Source organism: Mesocricetus auratus, unplaced genomic scaffold (assembly GCF_017639785.1).
Source record: "Mesocricetus auratus isolate SY011 unplaced genomic scaffold, BCM_Maur_2.0 Super-Scaffold_100013, whole genome shotgun sequence".
Taxonomy (NCBI): domain Eukaryota; kingdom Metazoa; phylum Chordata; class Mammalia; order Rodentia; family Cricetidae; genus Mesocricetus; species Mesocricetus auratus.
In genome coordinates, this window is record NW_024429196.1 from 12782652 (window position 1) to 12804656 (window position 22005).

At 39.5% G+C, this 22005-nt stretch overlaps 1 protein-coding gene across 1 annotated transcript in view; it reads right to left on the reverse strand.

The window, feature by feature from the left end:
* Window positions 1–22005, reverse strand: part of Gpr158 (G protein-coupled receptor 158) — a 345101-nt gene that overhangs the window by 173592 nt on the left and 149504 nt on the right. The window contains exon 3 of the mRNA XM_005082690.4: window positions 5768–5870. Coding sequence (XP_005082747.1) covers window positions 5768–5870 — 103 coding nt within the window. The remainder of the gene's footprint in view (window positions 1–5767; window positions 5871–22005) is intronic.

Sequence of the window (22005 nt, forward strand, 5' to 3'; positions counted from 1 at the left end):
AACGCAAACTTCCAAATAACATTGGCAGAAAGGTTTTTGAGCATTCTGGGCCACTGTAGTTAGAATGATGTTATTTATCATCTCATTTTTATCCTTATATAAATTCCATAAGGGAAGTGGTATCCTATTTTACATATGATGTAAACAAACTTAAATAATTTGACCAAGGTCACAGTTCAAGCAAATTATTGAGTTGAGATTCAAACTAGAACCTATTCCAAAGGCTATGTGCTAGACTGTTGTCTTACATGAAAGGTAGAACTTCACATCTCAGATTAGTGACCAGAGCAGTCCTACATAGATGAAAATGTACCCAAACTTGGTAGCACAGTCACACAGCCACAAATAAGCAGCTGTCTCAAGTAAAACTAGTACCAATGGTGGAGCTGGCTCTGACCTGAAGCGTTTTTCCTGTGGTCTAGTTTCCATAGTCTCAGAAAATACTATGTAAGGTGTCCAGGGAGGAAAGCAATTAAACAGTTATACTAGCTGTAATAGCTATGAGCCACAAAAATTAACAGCACAGTAAGCTATGCATCTAAGTGCAATAAATTCCACTTTTATGTAATCTGATTTAAGGTCCACTAAATGAGAGGGAAATCATGCCTGGTACTGGAAACCCAGCCCCTTACTTAAGTTAGTGAAGACAAGGACCATACAGTCATAGAAAAGATGCTTAGCCACCACTTTATTAGATCAGCATAATCCTTTACTACATTCTAAAACTTACCCTCATACCCAGAAATATGTGTAGCTACTGCCTTCATCAGCCTCTCCTTACAGAGCAAGAGTCTCAGCTCAACACTGCCCTTTGCCATAGCACTCAGCATGCCTACATTTTGCCTTTTGCAAAGAACTTTATTTTTTCTTCCTGAACAACTCATTTTAAAGGCTCCAATTTCTTTCTTGTCTGTCTCCTGTACCATGAGCACATTCATATCAATAACTCTGAAGGGGGTAAATTACAGATTGCCATCTTTAGTTATGGGTCATTGGTAACTTGGGATTCATTTGGAAGGATGCACAAACTGAAGTCGATCTGAAAGACAAGAAATAATACTGAAAAGCTAGTAGTAATTCACACAGAAGGGAGATATTCTTGGAGATGGACTCCATGCTAATATGGATGAATTTGGGGGTGGAAGTGCGAGAACATCATGAGTTTGCATTCCATCAACCTGGAAGTGAACAGCCTGGATCTGAGGAGACAGCTGTTCACCAGGACTTAGTTTTTCTGAAACCATGTTATCTCTAGATGTCAGCTCCTATTAACTTACATGACTACCAATTTCCAAAGTGACGCCTGGACCCAGGTCTCAGGGCTGTCAGTTTAATTTCAAATCATGTCATTTAGACATACCCTGGTTGGTCTTTACAAGCCCCTGTTTACTGTGTGCTTAGGTCTAAATAAAGGTTCTTACAACACTTCACATTTTGAAGGAGTTTGTAACACTTACATTTGCATTTTCTCCAAACGATCAGGACCCTGCTATAGCTCTCCTCTTCAGAGAGCAAATAGACTGCATGTGGCAATGTGGAACCCTTTTCAAGACTTCAGCAAATGTTATCCCTGAAGTGCAGTCTTTCAGCTCTCTGGGGTTCATTTGCTCCTGCACGTTCCTTCTTAGTGCACTCCCTCATGGCCATCATTGTTACAGATTTGATGGCCACACCTTCCTTCTGATAAAACTCATTCTCCAAAGTGCTAGCTTAAGTCACTAGTTACCCCGGTATAACACAAAATTTCAAATATAGTGCTAATGGGCATTAAGGATTATCATATTATATGTATCACCAGGAGTATTGATACACACACACACACACCACACACATACACACACACACACACTGTGTTTATGGACTATTTATTATATGCCGTGAACTTGGCTGGAAATTTTACATGGTATCTCATATTTTGGGTCTTCAATATCTTTTGGCCAAAAGATTACACAGGGACATTCCTTAACAAATGAATATCACTTCAATAGAAAATAGGGAAAAAGTCACATTCAGAAAGACAAATACCATATTTTCATATGCAGAAAGTAAAATATACATGTACATGAAAGGAGAAAATGTACTACTTGTGAAAATGAAGGGGAACTAATGATAAGAGGGAGAAGCAAGGGGGTAATAGAGCAAAAGACAAATGTCACATTTTGTCATGTTCAGAATCTAGATTTTGCATACACATATATTGCACATAACATGAAAGCAAAGGAGGGACTATTTGGGGAGCAAGAGGATAGGGGGAAGAGAGGGGACAAGAGAGGGTAATGGATACAGAATGTTTATGTATAAAAAGGCTATAATGAAACCCATTAGTTTGTGTGCTGGTTTTTAGATAGTACAATTTTAAAATTATGAAAGTAATTTCTCCTATAATTTTCTAAATTGCTATGATTAAATAATTAACATATTACAATGTGCAGTCATATGGTATATTCTTATACTTAATAAGGGGTGTAATGAATGCCTGCATAGACCTTGGTTGATAGCACTCATTTCCTGGTCAGAGTGCTAGATTTTTTTTCTTTAGGATAGGAAGTGACTAAATGTTGGATTTTTTGTAACATGACAAGGCTGTCAAGAAAGATATATTTGATCTGAAAGTATCTTATGAGCTTCAAATTATAACAATAACTGGCTTCCTGTGTCTTCACTGAGCAAAGTCAGTCATAGTAAAGTATTGCTGAGGTCAAAACAATACTCAACTATAGATCATACCTCTGAAAACTGTGACCTCCTCTCTCTGGAAAGAGTGTGCACAACATGGGTGGTAGACATAAAAAAATAAAAGCAGCTTGCTCTTAGAGAGTTGGTCCAGTCTACATTTTTTTAAAAAAGCAAAAAAAAAACCCAGCTTTTAAAATAAGGGGAAAAGTAGGAGTGTGCAAATTAAATAAAGCTAAGTTGTTAAAGGTTAGCCAGTTTCTCCGGGTAGTGTTATAAGCAAGCAGCACAGTAATTTTCTGGTTCCACAATATTTAGATGTTTTATTTCAGTCACACAGTGGGAGCTGAGAACAAATGTGGGTAAACCAGACACAAAATACCAAATACCTTCACACAACACAAGCCAAACCTCCCCTCTTCCCCTTCAGTGCTGAATCATAAGTTATGTCTGGACCAGAGCTGTGAAGAACACTATGGTAGCTCTGGCATTGCTGGTGGCTAGGTATACACTCATACATGCATGAATACACATACACTCTTACACACCCACATCCACACACACCCACACCCACACACACACACACACACCATAAAAGCACCAACATCCTGGAAACATCATCATCATGGCTGTTGTGTGCTTTCTATGATCATACACATACATACACACACACACACACAAAACCTTCTAGAAACCCAAGAGTTTGAAATGTTTGCTTGTTATTTCCTTGTTTCTGATTATTGGAATCTAAGAACAGTACACCTGGGTTTCCAGCTGCAGATCTGGTCAAGCTCAAATCAAGCTTAGGTCACTCAGTGGGAGCTCAAGTTGTCTAACAGCTTAGATTGCAATCCCAGCCTTCTTGAAGGCTGTCAGTGAAGTCTGCCTGAAGTCCCAACCTACATCCTTATAGCAAGATAGCTTGTTTCTTCAAGTCAGTACAAGTCTCCCTCTTTCTCTGTGTTTCTCTCTTTCTCTGTCTCTCTTTTTTCCTCTATTTCTGTGTCTGTGTGTCTCTCTGTCTATCTTTCTCCTCTTTCTCTATCTGTGTGTATCAATACATGTGTGTGTGTAAAACCTCCTCCCCTTCCTCTCTGTCTTCTACATCAGAGACAGTCTTATGTCACAGTGTAACCATGAGTTATCTTCAATACCATCACCTTATCTCTCAGCAAGGGGACACACTCTTTCATTTTGTTTACAGGCCTCATCTCACATAGACACAGGACTTACGATGTGTATGTAGAAGATGGAACCATCTAAAATTCTTTCTATACATATTACTCAGAACAGTACATGATTGGGGAACAAAGAAACAATATGTAAATAGATTCAAGACTCAAGAATGAAGTTTCCTACGGGGAAGAAAACAGTCTATTAATAAGCCTATAAATGTCTACCAAGTAGACTGCCCAGTAGAATCTCAATGTACCCTTTAATATTGCCTACTAGAGATGAAAATTACCACACACAGCAGCCAACAGAGTACCAGAGATTATTGGATAACTATATGAAAGAGGCATATGCTTAATTTTAGCAGCTTCTAAATGCAATTTCCCATGAAATCCTTTTTTTTTTTACCAACTACACTCCTTTTTGTCAGGTAGTATGTTCAATAACTGGCTACAAGACAATATGGCCATATGGAATTCTCTAAGAGAGAATAAAACTCGGTATCTAAATTACAACACTAACATTCTCTGGAATAGACATAAAGTGAACACATGATGAAGTTTCACTGTTGGTGTACAAACCCCATATGTTTAGATGTGAATGGGCTTGCAAATGTGAGTGTTCCTTTTCTCCTCTGACTCTGGACATTGTATAGCAAAGTGAGAGAAGAATCAATCCCACAATTACATTGTGTTAGGACAAAGTTGGATGAGCAGGATGGGAGGGTCCTTTGGTGGTTGTAAGGGAGTGGGTGATAGACTGTGATGCAACTTTTAGAACTGAGAGTAACTCCAGGCAAACAATCAACCACAAAATAGGGAGCTCCTCCTGTGAAGATCTGAATTCCCCAGACAATCTGAAAGGCTTCAAGAACTGCCCTCAGTCTCAGAAACCACACAGGTGACATCTTTAGCTTGGCTCTGAGTAGAAGATCCCACTAATCTGTAACTGGCAACCTGAACAATGAAAATAGGATGATAACAAATATGTGTGGTTAAGATGCTCACTGATAACTTTCCATGCACTATTGAAAAGCAACATGTAATAAATGCACAAATAAAATAAATGGAAGCAATAAGTTCTAGAAATTTTCTAGTAAATATCAGGACCTATAGAAGTGGCTCCATTAACTATTGACTTAAGGTCAGAGAGTTCAAACCTAGCCTTGCTCTTTCAAGGTTAAAGGCCTAAGACCAAAAGGTCCAAGGTGTGGCTACTGAAAGATGTGTGGCTTAAGGTGTGGTTACTGGATGCCTTCCCTAGTTAACAGAATACTTGATTTAATGTGTGCTTGTGATGTCTTAATCCTCAAGGCCAGACAACAGGTTTGATCGAAGGTGTGGTTACTAGATACTTTGAGAATTAAGGAAGTAATTACATCTGTTTTTTTCTTGTATCATTATTAAGAAAGTCTTTTTGCCTCCCCCCTTTTTGGTTGGGGTATATAAGAACTTTGAGCAATAAACTAGGGAAGATCTCAGTATTCACTGGATGCCCTCCTGACATTATCTTCTGCATCTAGCCTGTTTCTTTCCTCAATCCGCACACCCTTCTCAGGTACAAACCAAGCTTGTTAGCTGGACTGAACAAGTAACAATTCTCAAAAACTAAAACTTAAAGGGTCATCTCCAAGAGTTATAACACATTCCAGCTTTTACTTGTTTTGAAGCCTAAAATACTTCTAAGCACATGTCTTCATGCACAGCTGCCCCAGCACTGAAAATGCCAAACGCAAACCCAAATCTTCTAAGTGATTCAAGAAGGCCAAGCCGGTGTGGACTTGACCTTGTAACTTCAACAAGGTGAAATGAGAATCTGCGTGATCGTCAGCAGGCATGGTGTGTGTGTGTGTGTGTGTGTGTGTGTGTGTGTGTGTGTGTGTGTGTATACACGCACATGCGCAGAGGCAAAGAGCACTTACTCTGAAAGTTGTTCACTGAGAAGACACGGGGATGATAGAACCCTGCTTTGCAGATGCACTTATAGGCTCCAAGCACGAATCCTAGGCCTTTGATGGGCATACACTACAGAGAAGAAAAGACAGCAATATAATTGATCACAGTGGTGCTCACAAGAGGAAAACTCACCCTTATTTATCATTGCAAGTATTATCAGAACCAGCACATTTTCTATCAATAAAATATTTCGATTTTGAATTTTTGTTTTAGGTTTCTTTTCCAGTATCACTTTTTCCCCTGTTTTTAAATTTGAGTTAGGAACAAGCTTGTTTCACATGTCAATCCCAGCTCCCTCTCCCTCCCCTCCTCCTCCGCCCTCCCCAACAGGCTCCCCAGTTCCCCATCCAATGTCCACTCTGATCCCCAGGAAGGGTGAGGCCCTCTATGATGGATCTCCAGAGTCTGTCATTTCATTCAGGGCGGGGCCTAGGCCCTCCCATAAGAGTCCAGGCTAAGAGAGCATCCCTCATTGAGGGATGGGCACTCAAAGTCTATTTGTATGCAAGGGATAAATACTACCCAGGCCCCATAGATTACCTAGGCCTCCTCACTGACACCCACATTCAGGGGGTCTGGGTCAGTTCCATGCTTTCCACACAGCCATCAGTCTGTGGTCCAAGAGCCCCCTCTTGTTCAGGTCAACTGTTTCTATGGGTTAAACCAGCCCAGTCCTAACTCCTTTCCTCATCAGTTCTCCCTTTCTGTTGCTGGATTCCAGCAGTTCAGGTCAGTGTTTAGCCGTGGGTATCTGCCTCTGCTTCCATCAGTCGCTGGATGAAGGTTCTGTTTCCCAGACTCTCTGGCAGTGGGATTGTACAGCACCACTTTTTTTTTATTTAAGAAAAAAAGTAACAAAGTTCCTTGCCAGGCCCTGGGTGGTGCACACCTTTAGTTCCAGCACTCCAGAGGCAGAGACAGGTGGATTTCTGTGAGTTCCAGGCCAGCCTGGTCTGCACAGTAAGTTGCAGGACAGGCTGGAAAGCTATAGAGAAACACTATCTGGAACAACAACTACAAAGTAACAAAGTCCCCTTTCTAAGTATACACAGGTTTTTTTTCCTTTTTATGTAAATTAGAAACCATCTTATTTTATATATCAATCCCAGTTCCCTCTGCCTTCCATCCTCCCATGCACTCCCACCGACACCCATCCCATCCCTCTTCTGCTCCATAAAAAGGGTGAGGCCTTCTATGGGGGATCATCAAAGTCTGACACATCATTTGGGGAAGGCCTAGGCCCTCCCCCCATTTGTCTAGGCTGAAAGAGTATCCCCCTATGGGGAACGGTCTCCCAATGTCCATTTGCACACTAGATATAAATGCTGTTCCATTGACAGGAGCCCCACAGACTGCCCAGGTCTCCTAACTGACACCCATGTGCAGGGGACCTGGTTCTATCCTATGCTGATTTCTGAGCTGTCAGTCTGGGATCCATGAGTTCCCACTTATTCAGTTCAGTTGTTTCTGTGGGTTTCCTCTTCATGGTCTTAACCCCTTTGCTCATCACTTCTCCCTCTCTACAACTGGATTCCAGGAATTTGGCTCAGTGCTTAGCTGTGGGTCTCTGCTTCTGTTTCCTATCAGGTTCTGGATGAAGGCTCTATGATGGAATGTAAGATAGCCATCAGTCTCCTTATAGGAGAGGGGCATTTTAGATAGCCTCTCCCCTATTGCTATGATTCATATTGGGTTCATCCTAGTATATATCTGGATATTTCCCTAATGCCAGATTTCTCTTTAAATCTATAATGGCTCCCATTTATTAAGGTATCTCTTTTCTTGCTCTCCTCTATTCTTCCCCTGACTCAATCTTCCTGATCCCCCATGTCTTCCTCCTCACTCCTCTTCTTCCCTTGTCTTTCTCCTAACTCTCTCTCTCTCTCTCTCTCCTTCCTACATGCTCTCAATTTGCTCAGGAGATCTGGTCCCTTTCTCCTTCTCTGTGGGACCATGTGTGCCTCTTTTAGGGTCAGAACTTGATGCCTTTATTCCCTAACCTGCCACGCCTAACTGCTCATCTTTTTAATAATAAATAAAGGTGAGATTGTTGGTATACAGGCCTTATGCTGGCCTGCCCCTGCCATCTGGCAGAATGCACTCAGGTAGTACTCTGGTCATCCCAGGGTTCCATGAGTACCAGTCTGCACACAGATGTAAAGGACCCCTTTAAAAGACAGACCTCACCCATGTATGCTCTCTTTCTGCTCTTTGCTCTCTTTCTGGCTCCTCTCTCTCTCTCTCTCTCTCTCTCTCTCTCTCTCTCTCTCTCTCTCTCTCTCTCTCTTTCTCTCTGTCTGTCTGTCTCTCTGGTCTCCTTTCTTTATGCTCTCTTTGCTGTTCTTCCCTCTCTGTCTGCTCTCTTCCCACTGTTCCCCTGGGACAGACAGACCCTTTCCTGTCTCTCTCTTCTGTCCTTTCTCTGTGTCTCTCTACCTCTTTTATCTTTGATTCCCCCTCCCTCCCCCTTCTAATAAAATTTCTCACTTAAGCTCTGTCTGGTATGTTTGTCCATCTGCCTCAGTCACCCTTGCCTGCCATGCAATCCACCATGGTCCCCCAACCAAGGTCTCCCTCAAGCTTTGTGCTAACATTGGTGCTGTGACTCAGATTCGAACCAAGGTTGCTGTGGTCACAATACAGATGATAAATGGGCTGAGAAAGATATCAGAGGAACATTACCCTTTCCAATAGCCACAAACAGAATAAAATATCTTGGGGTAGTACTAACAAACAAGTGAAAGACCTGTATAACAAGAATTTTGAGTGTTTAAAGAAATAAATTAGAGAAGATACAAGAAATTGGAAAGATCTCCCATTCTCGTGGATAGGTAGGATTAACAGAGTAAAAATGGTAATCTTGCCAAAAGCAATCTACAGATTCAATGAAATCCCCATCAAAATACCCACATAATTCTTCACAGACCCTGAAAGAACAATACTCAACTTTATACGGAAAAGCAAAAAACCCAGGATAGCCAAAACAACCTTGTACAATAAAGGAACTTCCAGAGGTATCACAATACCTGACTTCAAGCTCTACTACAGAGCTATTGTCCTGAAAAAAACTTGGTATTGGCACAAAAATGGACAGGTAGACCAATGGAATTGAACTGAAAACCCTGATATTAACCCACACACCCACAAACAACTGATGTTTGACAAAGAAGCTAAAATTATACAATAGAAAAAAGAAAGTATCTTCAACAAATGGTGTTGGCATAACTGGATGCTGGTGTGTAGAAGACTGCAGATAGATCCATATCTATCACCACACACAAAACTTAAGTCTCTACCAAGATCTCAACCTTCCTCTTTTTTTCCATTATAATATGTTAGATGAAGTTAAAACTCCTTTTTTGGTTTTGTTTTTGAGACAGGTCTTCTCTGTATTGTTTCTGGAGGCTGTCCTGTAACTCGATCTGTAGACCAGGCTACACAGAGATGCGCCTGCCTCTGCCTCCTGAGTGCTGGGATTAAAGGTGTGCGCCACCAACGCCCAACTCAATGTTAAAACTTTTAAGAATTAAAAGTTCCAAAATGACTTTCTGTCACAGAGGTTTTTAAGAGAAATACTAAATAATTTAAATAATAATTCTGTAGTCTGAACTTAAAAACTTCAGTAAATGAAATGTGTTTATGTATTTTGATTTTCTAAGTCAGAGGTAGATCAAAAATATTCTGAAACATGTTACTTCATGAATACCCCCTTTCGCACTTTTCTTGATTATTATCCTACGAGGTCCTCCAACCCTATTTTTTTCCTCTGAATACACACTTATATCCAATTATATTTGCAGAGTAGGCTGATTCAGGAGGTTTAAAAACTTAAGACCTCTCTGGACTACCCAGTCAGTTCAGGGTCAGTGTAGTTAAATTGGCAATGCCTTACATCAAATAAAAGATACAAGGGCCTGGGGATGCAGCTGTAGTGTAACACTTGCCAAGCATGCAGAGGGACCAAGGCTCACTCTCAAGTACTACAAGAACATAGGTTCTTAGCTCAGAGGAAAATAAAAGCTCAGGCCAGTGCCAGACAATTCAATTGAGTTAACCAGCATTTACAAAATAACTGCTGTGCACACAGAGACCTCCCATAGGACCCAATGGGCAATTACATACTGTTTGCAACAATCCAATCATATTCCAGGCAGCTATAGAATAGGTCAAATTGGATTTCTGAACTTAATAAATAAAAGAACATGCACAGCATTTACTTTGGAGACTTAGTAGAATTGCGGAAACAGTGTATGGTACATGGTCAGTCATAAAATGGAGATTTGAATTCTGACTTATCATGTCATAACCATATAAACTTAAGCTTGATCTCTGAGCTCTCTCATGCATAATTCTAGTATTAATTTGTGAGATCATTCAGTAAGATATACATACAATATGAAGGAGGTGGAGCCACCAAATGTTCCAATCAACTAAGAGGAAGAGGAAAAAATGATGATGACAAATCTTTTGGCCAGAGAAACATTAAGAATAGAGTTTCCAGCTGGTGCTCATGTCACATACCTGTGATCTCTGCCACAAGCTGAGGCAAGAAGATGGCGATATCAAGGCTTGCCTGGGCTATAGATCAAGTTTAAGGTTGTCTGGGCAACTTAATGAAATTGTCTCAAAATAAAAAGTAAAAAGAAGGCAGATATGTTAGATCACCCACGCAGACACAAGACCATGAGTTGGACCCAAATATTACAAGAAGAAGAAGAAGAAGAAGAAGAAGAAGAAGAAGAAGAAGAAGAAGAAGAAGAAGAAGAAGAAGAAGAAGAAGAAGAAGAAGAAGAAGTGACCTAGTAAATGTAGAGTGGACTGGGAAAAAGATTACTTCAGTTTAGCAATGCTAACTGTGCAAGTACTTATTTGAAATGTAATTCTGGATCACAAATTCTTGAATAGGAAGAAATACAAAATAGCATGAGGTCTAGCCTGTGTAATTTGGAAGTAAGTTGCATAAAGGTGACACATAAAGCAGTAAGATGAAATAAGCCTGAATCACTAATGGAGTACACACAGACAATTAAGGAAATAAGACAGAAACACCAGTAATCAATCCCTTGGCCTGTTGTTTACTCACTGATCACCAAAGTCAATGAGTTGGCTGGACTAACAGTGCATATGCCCCTTTCCTATCTCAATACTCCATGTGATCCCACCCCCACAGAAGCTTCCAACCAGACTAAGACAACTTTCTCTATTGGAGAAAAAAATACTTTCTCTACCGGAATTTGTAGGATAATGGTATTTATTAAGATAGTACTAATTTCTTGGTGCTATTATTCAACAACAGAACAGCAACTCCATGGAGAATTGTTAATGCTTAGGGCAAACTTGAAAGTTTATTGCAATAAAAGTATTTCTTGATTATTAGGCTAATTTCAGAGTTGACAGATCATTGGAGGTTTTTAAAAATCTAGTTGATTAGATAAATACTGCCAAATGAAAAAACCCTTGGATAACAACAACAAAAAGCACTCTAATTTTGTTATAGAAAACATAGCAAAATGGATCCTTAATTATCTCAAACTCATGAAGAGGTATACTATGTTAGTAAAAAGCCTAATGAGTTTGTAACTTTTAAGTCACTCAAGCAGAAGTCTGGGGAATGTGTGTGGGATAATGACGGAAGGAACAGAAAATCGGGTTAGGCTGAGTTTATTGATATGCACCTACAGAATGGAAAGTCTAGGAATCTTTAATGTGGAACTTAGTTTTTAAAAAGGTGTCAAAAGTTTGTTTGAATGGTTGGCTGAAGTATTTGTCAAAATATGTCCTACTGAAACAGGATTTAACCGTAGTACAAGATACAGCTTGTTAGAGCCCATTCCCTATGGTGGGATGCCATGCTCAGCCTTAATGCATGGGAAAGGGGCTTGGTCCTGCGTCAAGTTAATGTGCCAGACTTTGTTGACTCCTTATGGGAGCCTTTTCCATAAGAAGGTAATAACTGGTGGGAGGTTGGGAGGGGGGATGTGAGGGAGTGGGAGGAAGGGTGGGAGGGATAACTGAGATTAGAATGTAAAATGAAACTTAAACAATAAATAAATAATGAACAAAAAAATTTAAAAATTTAAAAAATTTTTGGTTTTCTAAAGCAGGGTTTCTAGGTGTAGTTTTAGAGTCTGACCTGGCATTCGCTATGTAGACCAGGCTGACCTCGAACTCGCAGAGATCCATCTGCCTTTGCCTCCTGAGTGCAGGGATTAAAGGTGGATGCCCCACTGCCTGTCTGTTCTTACTCTAATCTCAATGGAGAGAAGCAGATTATAGTTGAATCCATAAAAGTGTCCCATCCTCTTGTTCCGGCTCCACCTCCAAGACTCAGTGCCTACAGGGGCTGGATGTGTTACAGTCCCATAGCATCACATTGGAGTGTAAGTGGCCTTTGCTTATGTTTCTAATAAGGATTGTGACTTTGAAACCAATTTGCATCACTTTCCTATTCCATCTACCACAGCCATTTCTCTGTTTGCCTCCCAACTAAAAATCATGCATTTTCCAGACTAGGAAATCACATGACAAATCTGACTCTGGAAGTCCCCTGTAACATGGAGGATGTGCAACTGATTATCCTCCTTTGGGAACTGAGGAGATGCCTTTTTGACTGTTTTTCTCCTTGGGAATGTAGACTATAAACACAGATGCTAACTTTACAGAGGGTAAAACCTTCCAAGCTGTATTTCAGTATTCATGTAAGATTTTCTCTTTTGATATTGGTGGTGTTTATTTGAGATATTAAAGTCTAAACCTTCCTAGTCTATCTTCTGAATGTCAGAAAGAAGGAGAGCAGTCTGTCATACATGAGGCAGCTGTTCTGTGAGCATCCTTTGACAGACACTGAGCTTCCATTTCAGACTGGCAGTCGTTTGGTGAGTGAGGATGTGCTCCTTGATGAAGATCACTCTGCCATCTGTTAAGCTTTACTACAGGCAGGCTGAGGATGTATTTGTGATGGTACAATACTTGCACCGCATGCACCCTGAGTTCATTTGCAGCAGTGCAGAGATTTACTATAGAGCACTCTATACTAAACCTTGCTAAGGGTGACCTAGAAACAGATGAATAGACACAGTTACCAAAGAATTTGCTGTACAATGAAAACCTTCCTAGATTCCAAGATTTAGCTGCAAATAAAATAAAAATCTGAATAGACCTGTAACTTGTAAGGAGATTGAATCAATAATCAAAAATCTCTCTGTGGAAAATAGTCCCAGAACCATATACCATCAATAGAGAATTCTATTAGTCATTAAGAAATAAATCCGGCTGCTTTTATATAATCAATAGGAAAGGAAAAAAGTCAAATTATCTCCTTATAATAATGTCAAGAGTAAAATAATTACAAATAAAATTAACAAGTAGGGAGAAAGTTATATCATTAAAACTATAAACATTAATCAAATTAAATGATTAGCCCCGAAAACATACAGATAAGTACCATTATATGGAATGAAAAGGTTATACTAATATGCATATATATACATATCCATGTAATAACAGCTAATGAAAAGAGGGTATGAATTTGAAGAGGAGCAGAAAGCAATATAAAGAAGAGTTTGGAGGGAAGACAGGAAAGGGAGAAATGTTGTAGTTATAATCTCAAAAATAAAAAATGATATCTGTTATTCACCAGACAATCTATTTAAGTAGTTTCATAGTGTTAAAATATTTATGTCATCTAAACTGCTCAAAAGATTCAATGCCACCCATATAAAAATCCCAAAAGCATTTTCAACAGATAATGAAAAAATCCAAAATGTATGTATAATCTCCACTATCTCCAAAAGATACTACAAAGCTGGGCTGTCCTGATTTCCAAACACAGTCTGCAGCTGTGTAGTGACAGCTGGAGCACAGCAGGAAGATACCCTTGGAGTCTGATAGAATGATTGAGTGGAAGCTGGAAACAAACCCATATGTATGATGCAGTCTTTGACATAGGCCAATTATTTCAGGTCAATCCCTTTAATAAATAGTCCTGAAAAAACTTGGTCTCTGCAAGCAAAGGAATTAAGTTAATCAAGCATTTATCTGTAATAATATTATAAAAGTTGGTTCAAAATGGTTAAGACCAAAACATAGACTATAACCACAAAACTTCTAGAAGAAAAATTATAGAAAAATCTTTGTGACATTGGATTTGGAGGTTTTACTTGAGTATCAGCCTCAACGTCCTAGCTAACAAAGTCGAAAATAGACAATGTGGTTCTAGCAAGCTTTTATCAACTGTGTAGCAAAGAAAGCAATCACAAAATGGAAATGAAATCTACAGAAATATTTGTGAAAATATTTGCTAGTCATGTATGCTATATTATGCAATGAAGCTAACATACAGAATATGTAAAGGCCCTCTACAATTCAGCACCCACTACAGCAAAAAGAAAGTCACAAGCCATCCATCAAAAATAGGCAAAAATCCTTAAATAGACATTTCTCTGAAGTTTTACAAACAGCAAACAAGCAGACGAAATAATGTTCAATATCCCTAATCATAAGAGAAACATAATCAAACTGACACTGAAGTAACACTTCATATCCAACATTAAAGTCTCTGTCAGATTGTGGGAAATACTTACAATGATGAGGGAAAACTAGAAATGTGTGTGCTCTTGGTGAGTGTATAAACCAAGGCTGCTACTGTGGAAAACAAATGAAGTTTTCTGTAAGAATGAAAAGGTGAATTGTGTTACCTTGAAATCCTACTTCTGCATGTATAGACAAAAAAAACCCTGAAAGTAAGGTCTCGATGAAGCATTTGTAAACCCATGTTCACAGTAGCATTACTCATGATAGCCAGAATGAAATTCATCCAAACGGCCATCGATAGATAGCTAGCGAAAAGGGTTATGTAGAAATAATGGATAATAATTCAGTCTAGAAAGGAAGGAAATGCTATCATTTGCCACACCATGGGTGAAACTTGAGGACTTTATGCCATGTGATAGATACCATATGATTATGCTATAGAAGTAAACTCAACTCACTGGAACAGGAAGCAGACTAGTGGATGCCAGCACCCAAAGGAAAGACAGGGCACATGGAGTTGTTTGGGGGCATAGAGATTCAACTTGTAAGATGAAAACAATCTAGATAACAGTTATACAATTATGTGAATACATCCAATGCTGCTGAACCATTCAGCCAAGTAGAATGAGATGCTAATACATTTAAACACGTTTTAAATGGTTTCAAAGAAAATGATCTCTCATTCTCCAGGATGAGTACCTTATAGGTCATGCTGCAAGTGGATGACATGTGAATTATCTCACAAGTCACACTGTCAACTCCTTGTCAGCAGAATTTCAGAGCAAACATGGCCAGCCTGACAGACATGCCTGTTTCTGTGTGGATGAATACTAAGCCCAGAGAAAGTCAAAATGAGGTATATACAAACCTTGTTCGACATTTAACAGTAATAATACTTGTGCGTAAGAATCACATTTATAAGTAATCCTGAAGAAAAACTAATCTGAAATGCAAAGAGGAAGCAAAAAAATGCAACAAAATAAAATTACAGTAATTTGCAATCCTCCAAAAATGGACATTTGATGCCTTTTATTTATTTATTACTTTTTTTTACTTTGGCACTTTTAAAATGTAACCCATTTTCTGTCTTCTCTGACTTGAATATACACATTTCTTCATGATTCCAAATCACTGAGCAATTGAAGAAAATTGTGCTGATGTGCTTTAATAAGCTCTAGAGCTCCTGGAGGCATCTGGCAATTTTCTCCAACACTAAGTGGCACCGACACTTGTGCTTTTGGAGCCCTTATGCTAGGCTTTTACAGTTTTGAGCTACCAGCCCTTAAACATTAATCTTAAAAGGGACTTTACCTCTGCATATGCTTTCCCCCCTGTGTTATGATTGTAATTCCCTGCATATATGGGTTTACTGTGCATGCAAAGTAAGAGTGGCAGAGACAAATAATAATGCATGTACTAAAAGAACAAACAGTTAGCATTCCCTATGTGATTCCTGAATGCCAAACACTGTTGTAAGTGCAGCGCAAGTCCCAGCTCACCCCATAGAGGGCCTGCTGCTATCTCTACTTTGAAAATAAGACCAAAGCACAGAAAACTAAAGTAACTTTCCCAAAACAGTGTGAGGCAACACTGGACCTTACCCAGGGTCCTGTTCCACAGAGAGCAAGGACTTCTCACCAGGAAGTGGAGCTTGCAGTATGCTACATTCCATAAAGGGGCAGCTGGCACTGGAACATGGCAGCTCCAGCATCTGTTTTGATTGTTCCAAAGCTTTATTTTTATGTTTTTCTTGGTTTCAGGCAATATTCTATCTAAATTGATCAGCTCCTAGTGCAGAATTGCTCAACAGGGATCTTCAGAAATAAATATTCAGTTGCTAACCATATAAAGAGAGTGTTTGTTTTCTACCTAGGTTTCCTGAACACAGAAGCCTGGCCTTGGGGAGATGGTTTAGTGGGTATGCTCTGATTTATATCCCCAGTATCCATGCATCAGCCAGGTGGGATCATGGCACCTCTAACCCCAACAATGGACATAGGGGTGGGGCAAACAGTATCGTTGGAGCTTGCTTATCAGTATGCTATCTCTAAGTTCAGTGAGACACCCTTTCTCAAGGAGATAAAGCAGAGAATGACAGAGCAGGGCATCCAAATTCCTCCTCTATCCACAGCATGCATGCCCACATATACTGTAACATACATCACACATATGTACAATGCATACACATACATGTATCTACCCACACACACAAACACACGCATATATATTTACAGCACAACACAAGAGCTTTTTGTCTCTGATGTATTACAAGACTTTTTCACAGATGCTCATCCCAAACAAGTCAAACGAATGCAGCAATGGAAGTATATGCAGCAGTGGGCACTGAAGCGGCAATTGAGCCTAATGCAGCAAGGGATGGTGGTGCAGCAAAGGAAGTATACACAGCAATGGAAGCCGGAGCAGCAGTGAAAGCTGCTGCAGTGATGGAAGCTCCAGGGTTTCCATGGTAGCCAATTTTGTCACCCCCCCCCTTGGATGGCAAATAATGACTTCTCTGCTTTGAAAGAAGACTGATCCACTTCCAGAAAGTCTCCTGCTGTGCTGAATTTACTAAGCCTCCTTCAAACGCAGATGGCAATGCCACAGAAGCAAGAAGAAAGGGAAAGCTTGATGCTGGCAAGATGAAGTAGTAACCCAGTCTCCTGGATTTGAAAAGGATAGCAGCATAGCAGCTTTGCTCGCTTCCTTGCTTTCAAGTTTGTCTTTGTGGAAATACTGTAAAATGGTGAATCTGCCAATTTGAGAGTAGTTTTGGGAGAATACGTTACTAAAACAGATCAAATTATGATGAGAACCCAGTGGCTTCTTTCCTCCAATGGTTAGCCATTATACGGAGGTAACAGAGACTCAGCCACAGGAAGTCTGAATGGCCTCCAGGCAGTGAGAGCTCACACGCTACCATACATGCCATCACACCATCATCCAAGGAAGCAAGAACCCATGAACAGCAAACAATGAAGCATGTCACTGGTGATAAAGTGAACTACACCTGTTGCTAAAATTCCTTCTTAGGTGAGATATAAGCAAAATCCACCCCTCCTCCTACAGTCCCAAGACAAACTGAGGTATGATTCCACCAAAGTTCACTCTGGAGAGCCAATGAGTTAGTTTACAGGGCATACTTATAGAGCATTAGTAAGGGATTACTTACTGGAATGTTGTTGCTCTCTGAAAAAAATATCACAGCACCAAAGAGTCTTTACCCAGCAGAGAGGAGGGCTTTTTCATAGCTGTTCCCCCTCAATAGATGGAGCCCTCGTCCCCTAGTCTTCCATAGGCCCTACTCCAGGTCATGTGCAATGGGCCAAAATTGCACCTAACATGTTGGATGGAGTGGTTATATACTCATGGGAGGCTCCTGTGACCCTGCCTGTCTCTCTGTGAGGGGTTGTAAACAGTCAACAAGCCCAGTTTGGATAATCAGCTGCAAGTGAGCACAGCTAAACTCCTAAATATCCCAGTTACTTGGCTTGGAAAACAGCCCTGTGCAACACCTTTCACGATCATGCATCAGCTGCCTAAACTCACTTTCAAACCATGATTGACTGGGACGGGACAGGGATGAAGATATTTTCATTTATGATCTATTTCAACCTTAAACTATATCAACCATTAATACTTGTGTTCTTGATATAATCAATGAGTCCAATAGTCAAAAACCAAAGTTCCAGACTAGCATAGAACATATGGCGTGTGTGTGTGTGCGTGTGTGTGTGTGTGTGTGTGTGTGTGTGTGTGTGTGTGTATAAACACATATCATAAATATGTAGATGCAGCAGAATGCTTCCAGGGCTTCATCTTACTGGGGAAATGAATGACATCTCAAAGTGAGGGAACCCAGCTTTCCAGATCCATTTACAACAATAGGCCAAGAAGCTTGCTAAACAGACATTATTTTTCTGTTATTTTATAAGCTGAATATAATTTAATGGCCAAGGTGGGGAGAACACAAAAATAATCTCTTACAACTCTAACAAGAATAATTTCCCACAGAATGTGATTGCTTCTATATATACATAAATATCTCAAACAGAATAGAAAAGCTAAGAAGAACCCTGGTTCACTTTTTCAATGAATTGTTAAAAAGAAATACTTAATGTTTGTTACTTTTAAAATTGAAATACTTTTTTCAACTACCCTGCAAGCTCACTTTATCTCATGCTTATACTGGATAGCCTGTTCCCCCGAGGTAATAGTTCACAAGCAACAGAGACATTTTTTCACTCTTCAGTTAATTTTGTTCTTGTATAGCATTGAGCCCTATGCTATACAGTTTGATGGAATAAGAAAAAATGAAGTTATAGCCTGGGGTTCAGTTCACAAACCACAAGCATGAAAAAGACACAAACAGAAGTCACTAAAACCTGTGCTCTGCTTTAGCTGGTCACAACTCATGCATCATATGTGCTTTGTTTCTAAGCAGGGCATCTTGGGGCAACTTAGTTTTTAGAATGAAAATAATACAAAAACAGTAGAAATTATTGTGACTAATACAATGAGATTCATATTAATTTAAATGAAATATTCTCAAATGTGGATAGAAGTCATAATACGCGAACTTCCTCAATGGCCTTTGATAATTCAATCTCTCTGATCTATGCCCAGTCTCTTGATAAAAATGTTAAGTACCTCTCCTCTTGCTCAAAGCTAGATGATCTCCCTCTTTGAGTAAGTTTTCTAAAACATGCTCCCAGAGACACTTTTAAGCAATAATGATTGCTTTTCTTGTTCAGTTTTCTCAATTTGACTGGCAACTTCCCTCACTATTGACTCTGTAAAATGTCTCACTCATAAAAAGAATGATAGCGGCAAGCCTTCTGTCAGTCCTAAGTTCCTCTCCAGAGGTTACCCAACTTCTCCATGGGTTTAGCTCTCTGAGTCTCTATGTGCCTGTGGCCATTCCCTCATCAGTTCACAGTGGCATGGCGATCATCATCACCCTCCCTCCAGTGAACAGACACTCCCTGAGCCATGGTGTCAGAATGCTGAGTGCCTGCAGGGGAGGCTCTTAGCCTTCTGGCAGATAGAGCACAGATGCTGCAGTCACCTACTTTATCAGACTCTTCCTGGCTTCTTCCTATCAAATTTTCAATTCCCTTCTCACTTCCTTTGGTACTCCTGCAGTCCCGAAGTGATGCTCTTTCTAACCAACTGGAGTTTCCAGAGCCCTGTTTATGCTTTTTTCTCACTCTACGCTTGGCTTGTGTATTATCTTCTAATTTTTGTGGAAGTGTCAAGACCAGCTGAGTTGCTTCTAACTGCAAAGACCTGGATTAAAAACTTCTTTTCCTTTTACCTTTAGCTTTCTATTCAGATGGGAAGTAGACACTTATCTTTGCCATTCCTACTATAACGCCCAGAAAACCTCTGTAACCACTTCATGGCATTAGTACGACTGCCTCTTTCAAGTTTGCATCCCTTCAATCATTTCTTATACACTCTTCTTTGAAATTACTCTGTTTTGCATACTACATGAAGGGTTGTTATTATAAAGGCTAAAATAATTTTAAAAAGTCTCTGGAACACATACTGGAAATGATTTAATAATTGCAGAAACAGTTTATGATGAGAATGTCTTACAACCAAGCAATTGCTTTCACAAACCAAATGTTCAGACTAAAATATTCAGAACATTTGTTTAATAAAAGGTATATGAAATTACAATATAATAATAAACATTAAACTAAAACTCAGGAAAAGTAAATAATCTACCTCATAAATCAATTTAGATCTATCTCAAGTTAGAAATGGAGAAATGATTCAGTTGATAAGGGCACTTGGCTGCTCTTTTAGAGGATCTATGTTCAGTTCCTAGCACACATATGGTAGCTCACAACCACCTCTAACTCTAGTTCCAGTGTATTCAACACCCTCCATTGGCACCAGGCACACACATAGTACACAGACATCCATGTTGGTAAAATGTGTACAGACATAAAGAAAAAGAAAGATGAAAATTGTAGAATAATATATATGATTTCCATTTTGTGAAACCCAACAATATATAAACTTATAATGTATGATCAATAACATATAAGTATGTTATTGACAGAACTAGTCAATGAGAAGCCCTGGACATTGGCCGACAGTACTGTAACTAATAGAGTCTCTGTGTGTTATTTGGTGTTGATGCGGCTCTGGGACCAGGTTGGCAGGAAGAATGCTCGTTACAGCACTGATGATTATTTTTGTCATTTGGCAGCATGCCAAGTATCTTCTACAACCATGAAAACTCATCAGTAGGGGTGAAGATTCTAGTTAAGCACCAGATTGACTTCTCCATGTCTGTTGATTTTACTAGGTGGTACCTTCAGCAGTAATGTATTATAGTTGGGTAGTGGGATTTTACTCTGCCTTTCTATCAGTCTCCCTATTTACTCCTCCTACTCTAGTTTTGCCCTTATCTCATTATGACACTATACTATAATCCCCCTTCCTTGGAAGATCCCCTATATTTAATAGCCTGTTTGTTAAGTTAGATAGCTGCTTTATTACATGTATATATACATATTATATATATATATATATATTTACAAGCACCTAGCATATAAAAGAACATATGCAGGATAGTAACTATAAAAGGCATTAGAATTAAAAATGACTTTTGATTAACAGTAGTCATAAAGAAACAATTTCAGAATAAGGATTGGTACCTTAATACATACAATGTAAAAGACTTCATATAGGTAATATCAAAGAACTCTTAAACATGAATAAAGAAAAGATGAAAATCTTACCATAAAACTGAGCAAAGAACACCAGAATGGTTAATAAATACATGTAGCATTTTCAATATTATTAGAGATCATAGAAAAATAATTATTTTGTTGGTTTTTGAAACAGGGTCTCATGGGGTCCAGACTGGCCTAGAACTTACTATGCAGCTGGAAATAACCTTGAACTCCTGATCCTCTGCCTCCCTATCCCAACTATGGTGATTGCACTCATGCACCATCACACTCAGTGGAGAAAGCCACTTTTAAGTAACAAATACACAACCTAAAAAGTCAAATTCATAAAAGAAGAAAATAGGCTGGATAGATGGCTCAGCTGTTAAAGACTAGGCTCACAACCAAAAACAGAAGACAAGACAGTTACAAGGGCCTAGGCAACGGAAATGAGAGTATTTGGGGAAATGATGATCCAAAGACACGGTCTTTTAGTTAGGAGGAACAAATTCTTTACATAGCAGGATGTTGATATGCTTAGCTAATGATAAGGTAGCATAAACTTGAAAATGGTTGAAAGGTTTCATATGTACTCAATGCACAAATAATATGAGTGATGCAGACCCCAGTCTGATAGCTGGGGAGCCAGCACAAGACCACACAAGGCCCCCTGAATGTAGGTGTCAGTTTGGGGCCTGGGTAGTCTCTGGGGCCTCTGACAAGGGAACCAGTATTTATCCCTAGCACACGAATGGGTTTTGGGAGTCCATTCCCTATGGATGGATACTCTCTCAGCCTAAATACATGGGGGAGGGCCTAGGTCTTTCCCCAAATGATGTGACAGACTTTGATGGTCACCCATCAGAGGGTTCACTCACCTTGAGGAGTGGATAGGATATGAGTGATGGGAGATGTTATTCTGTAAGTATGTTTCTCTTATTGGTTGATGAATAAAGCACTGTTGGCCAATAGGGAAGCAAGAT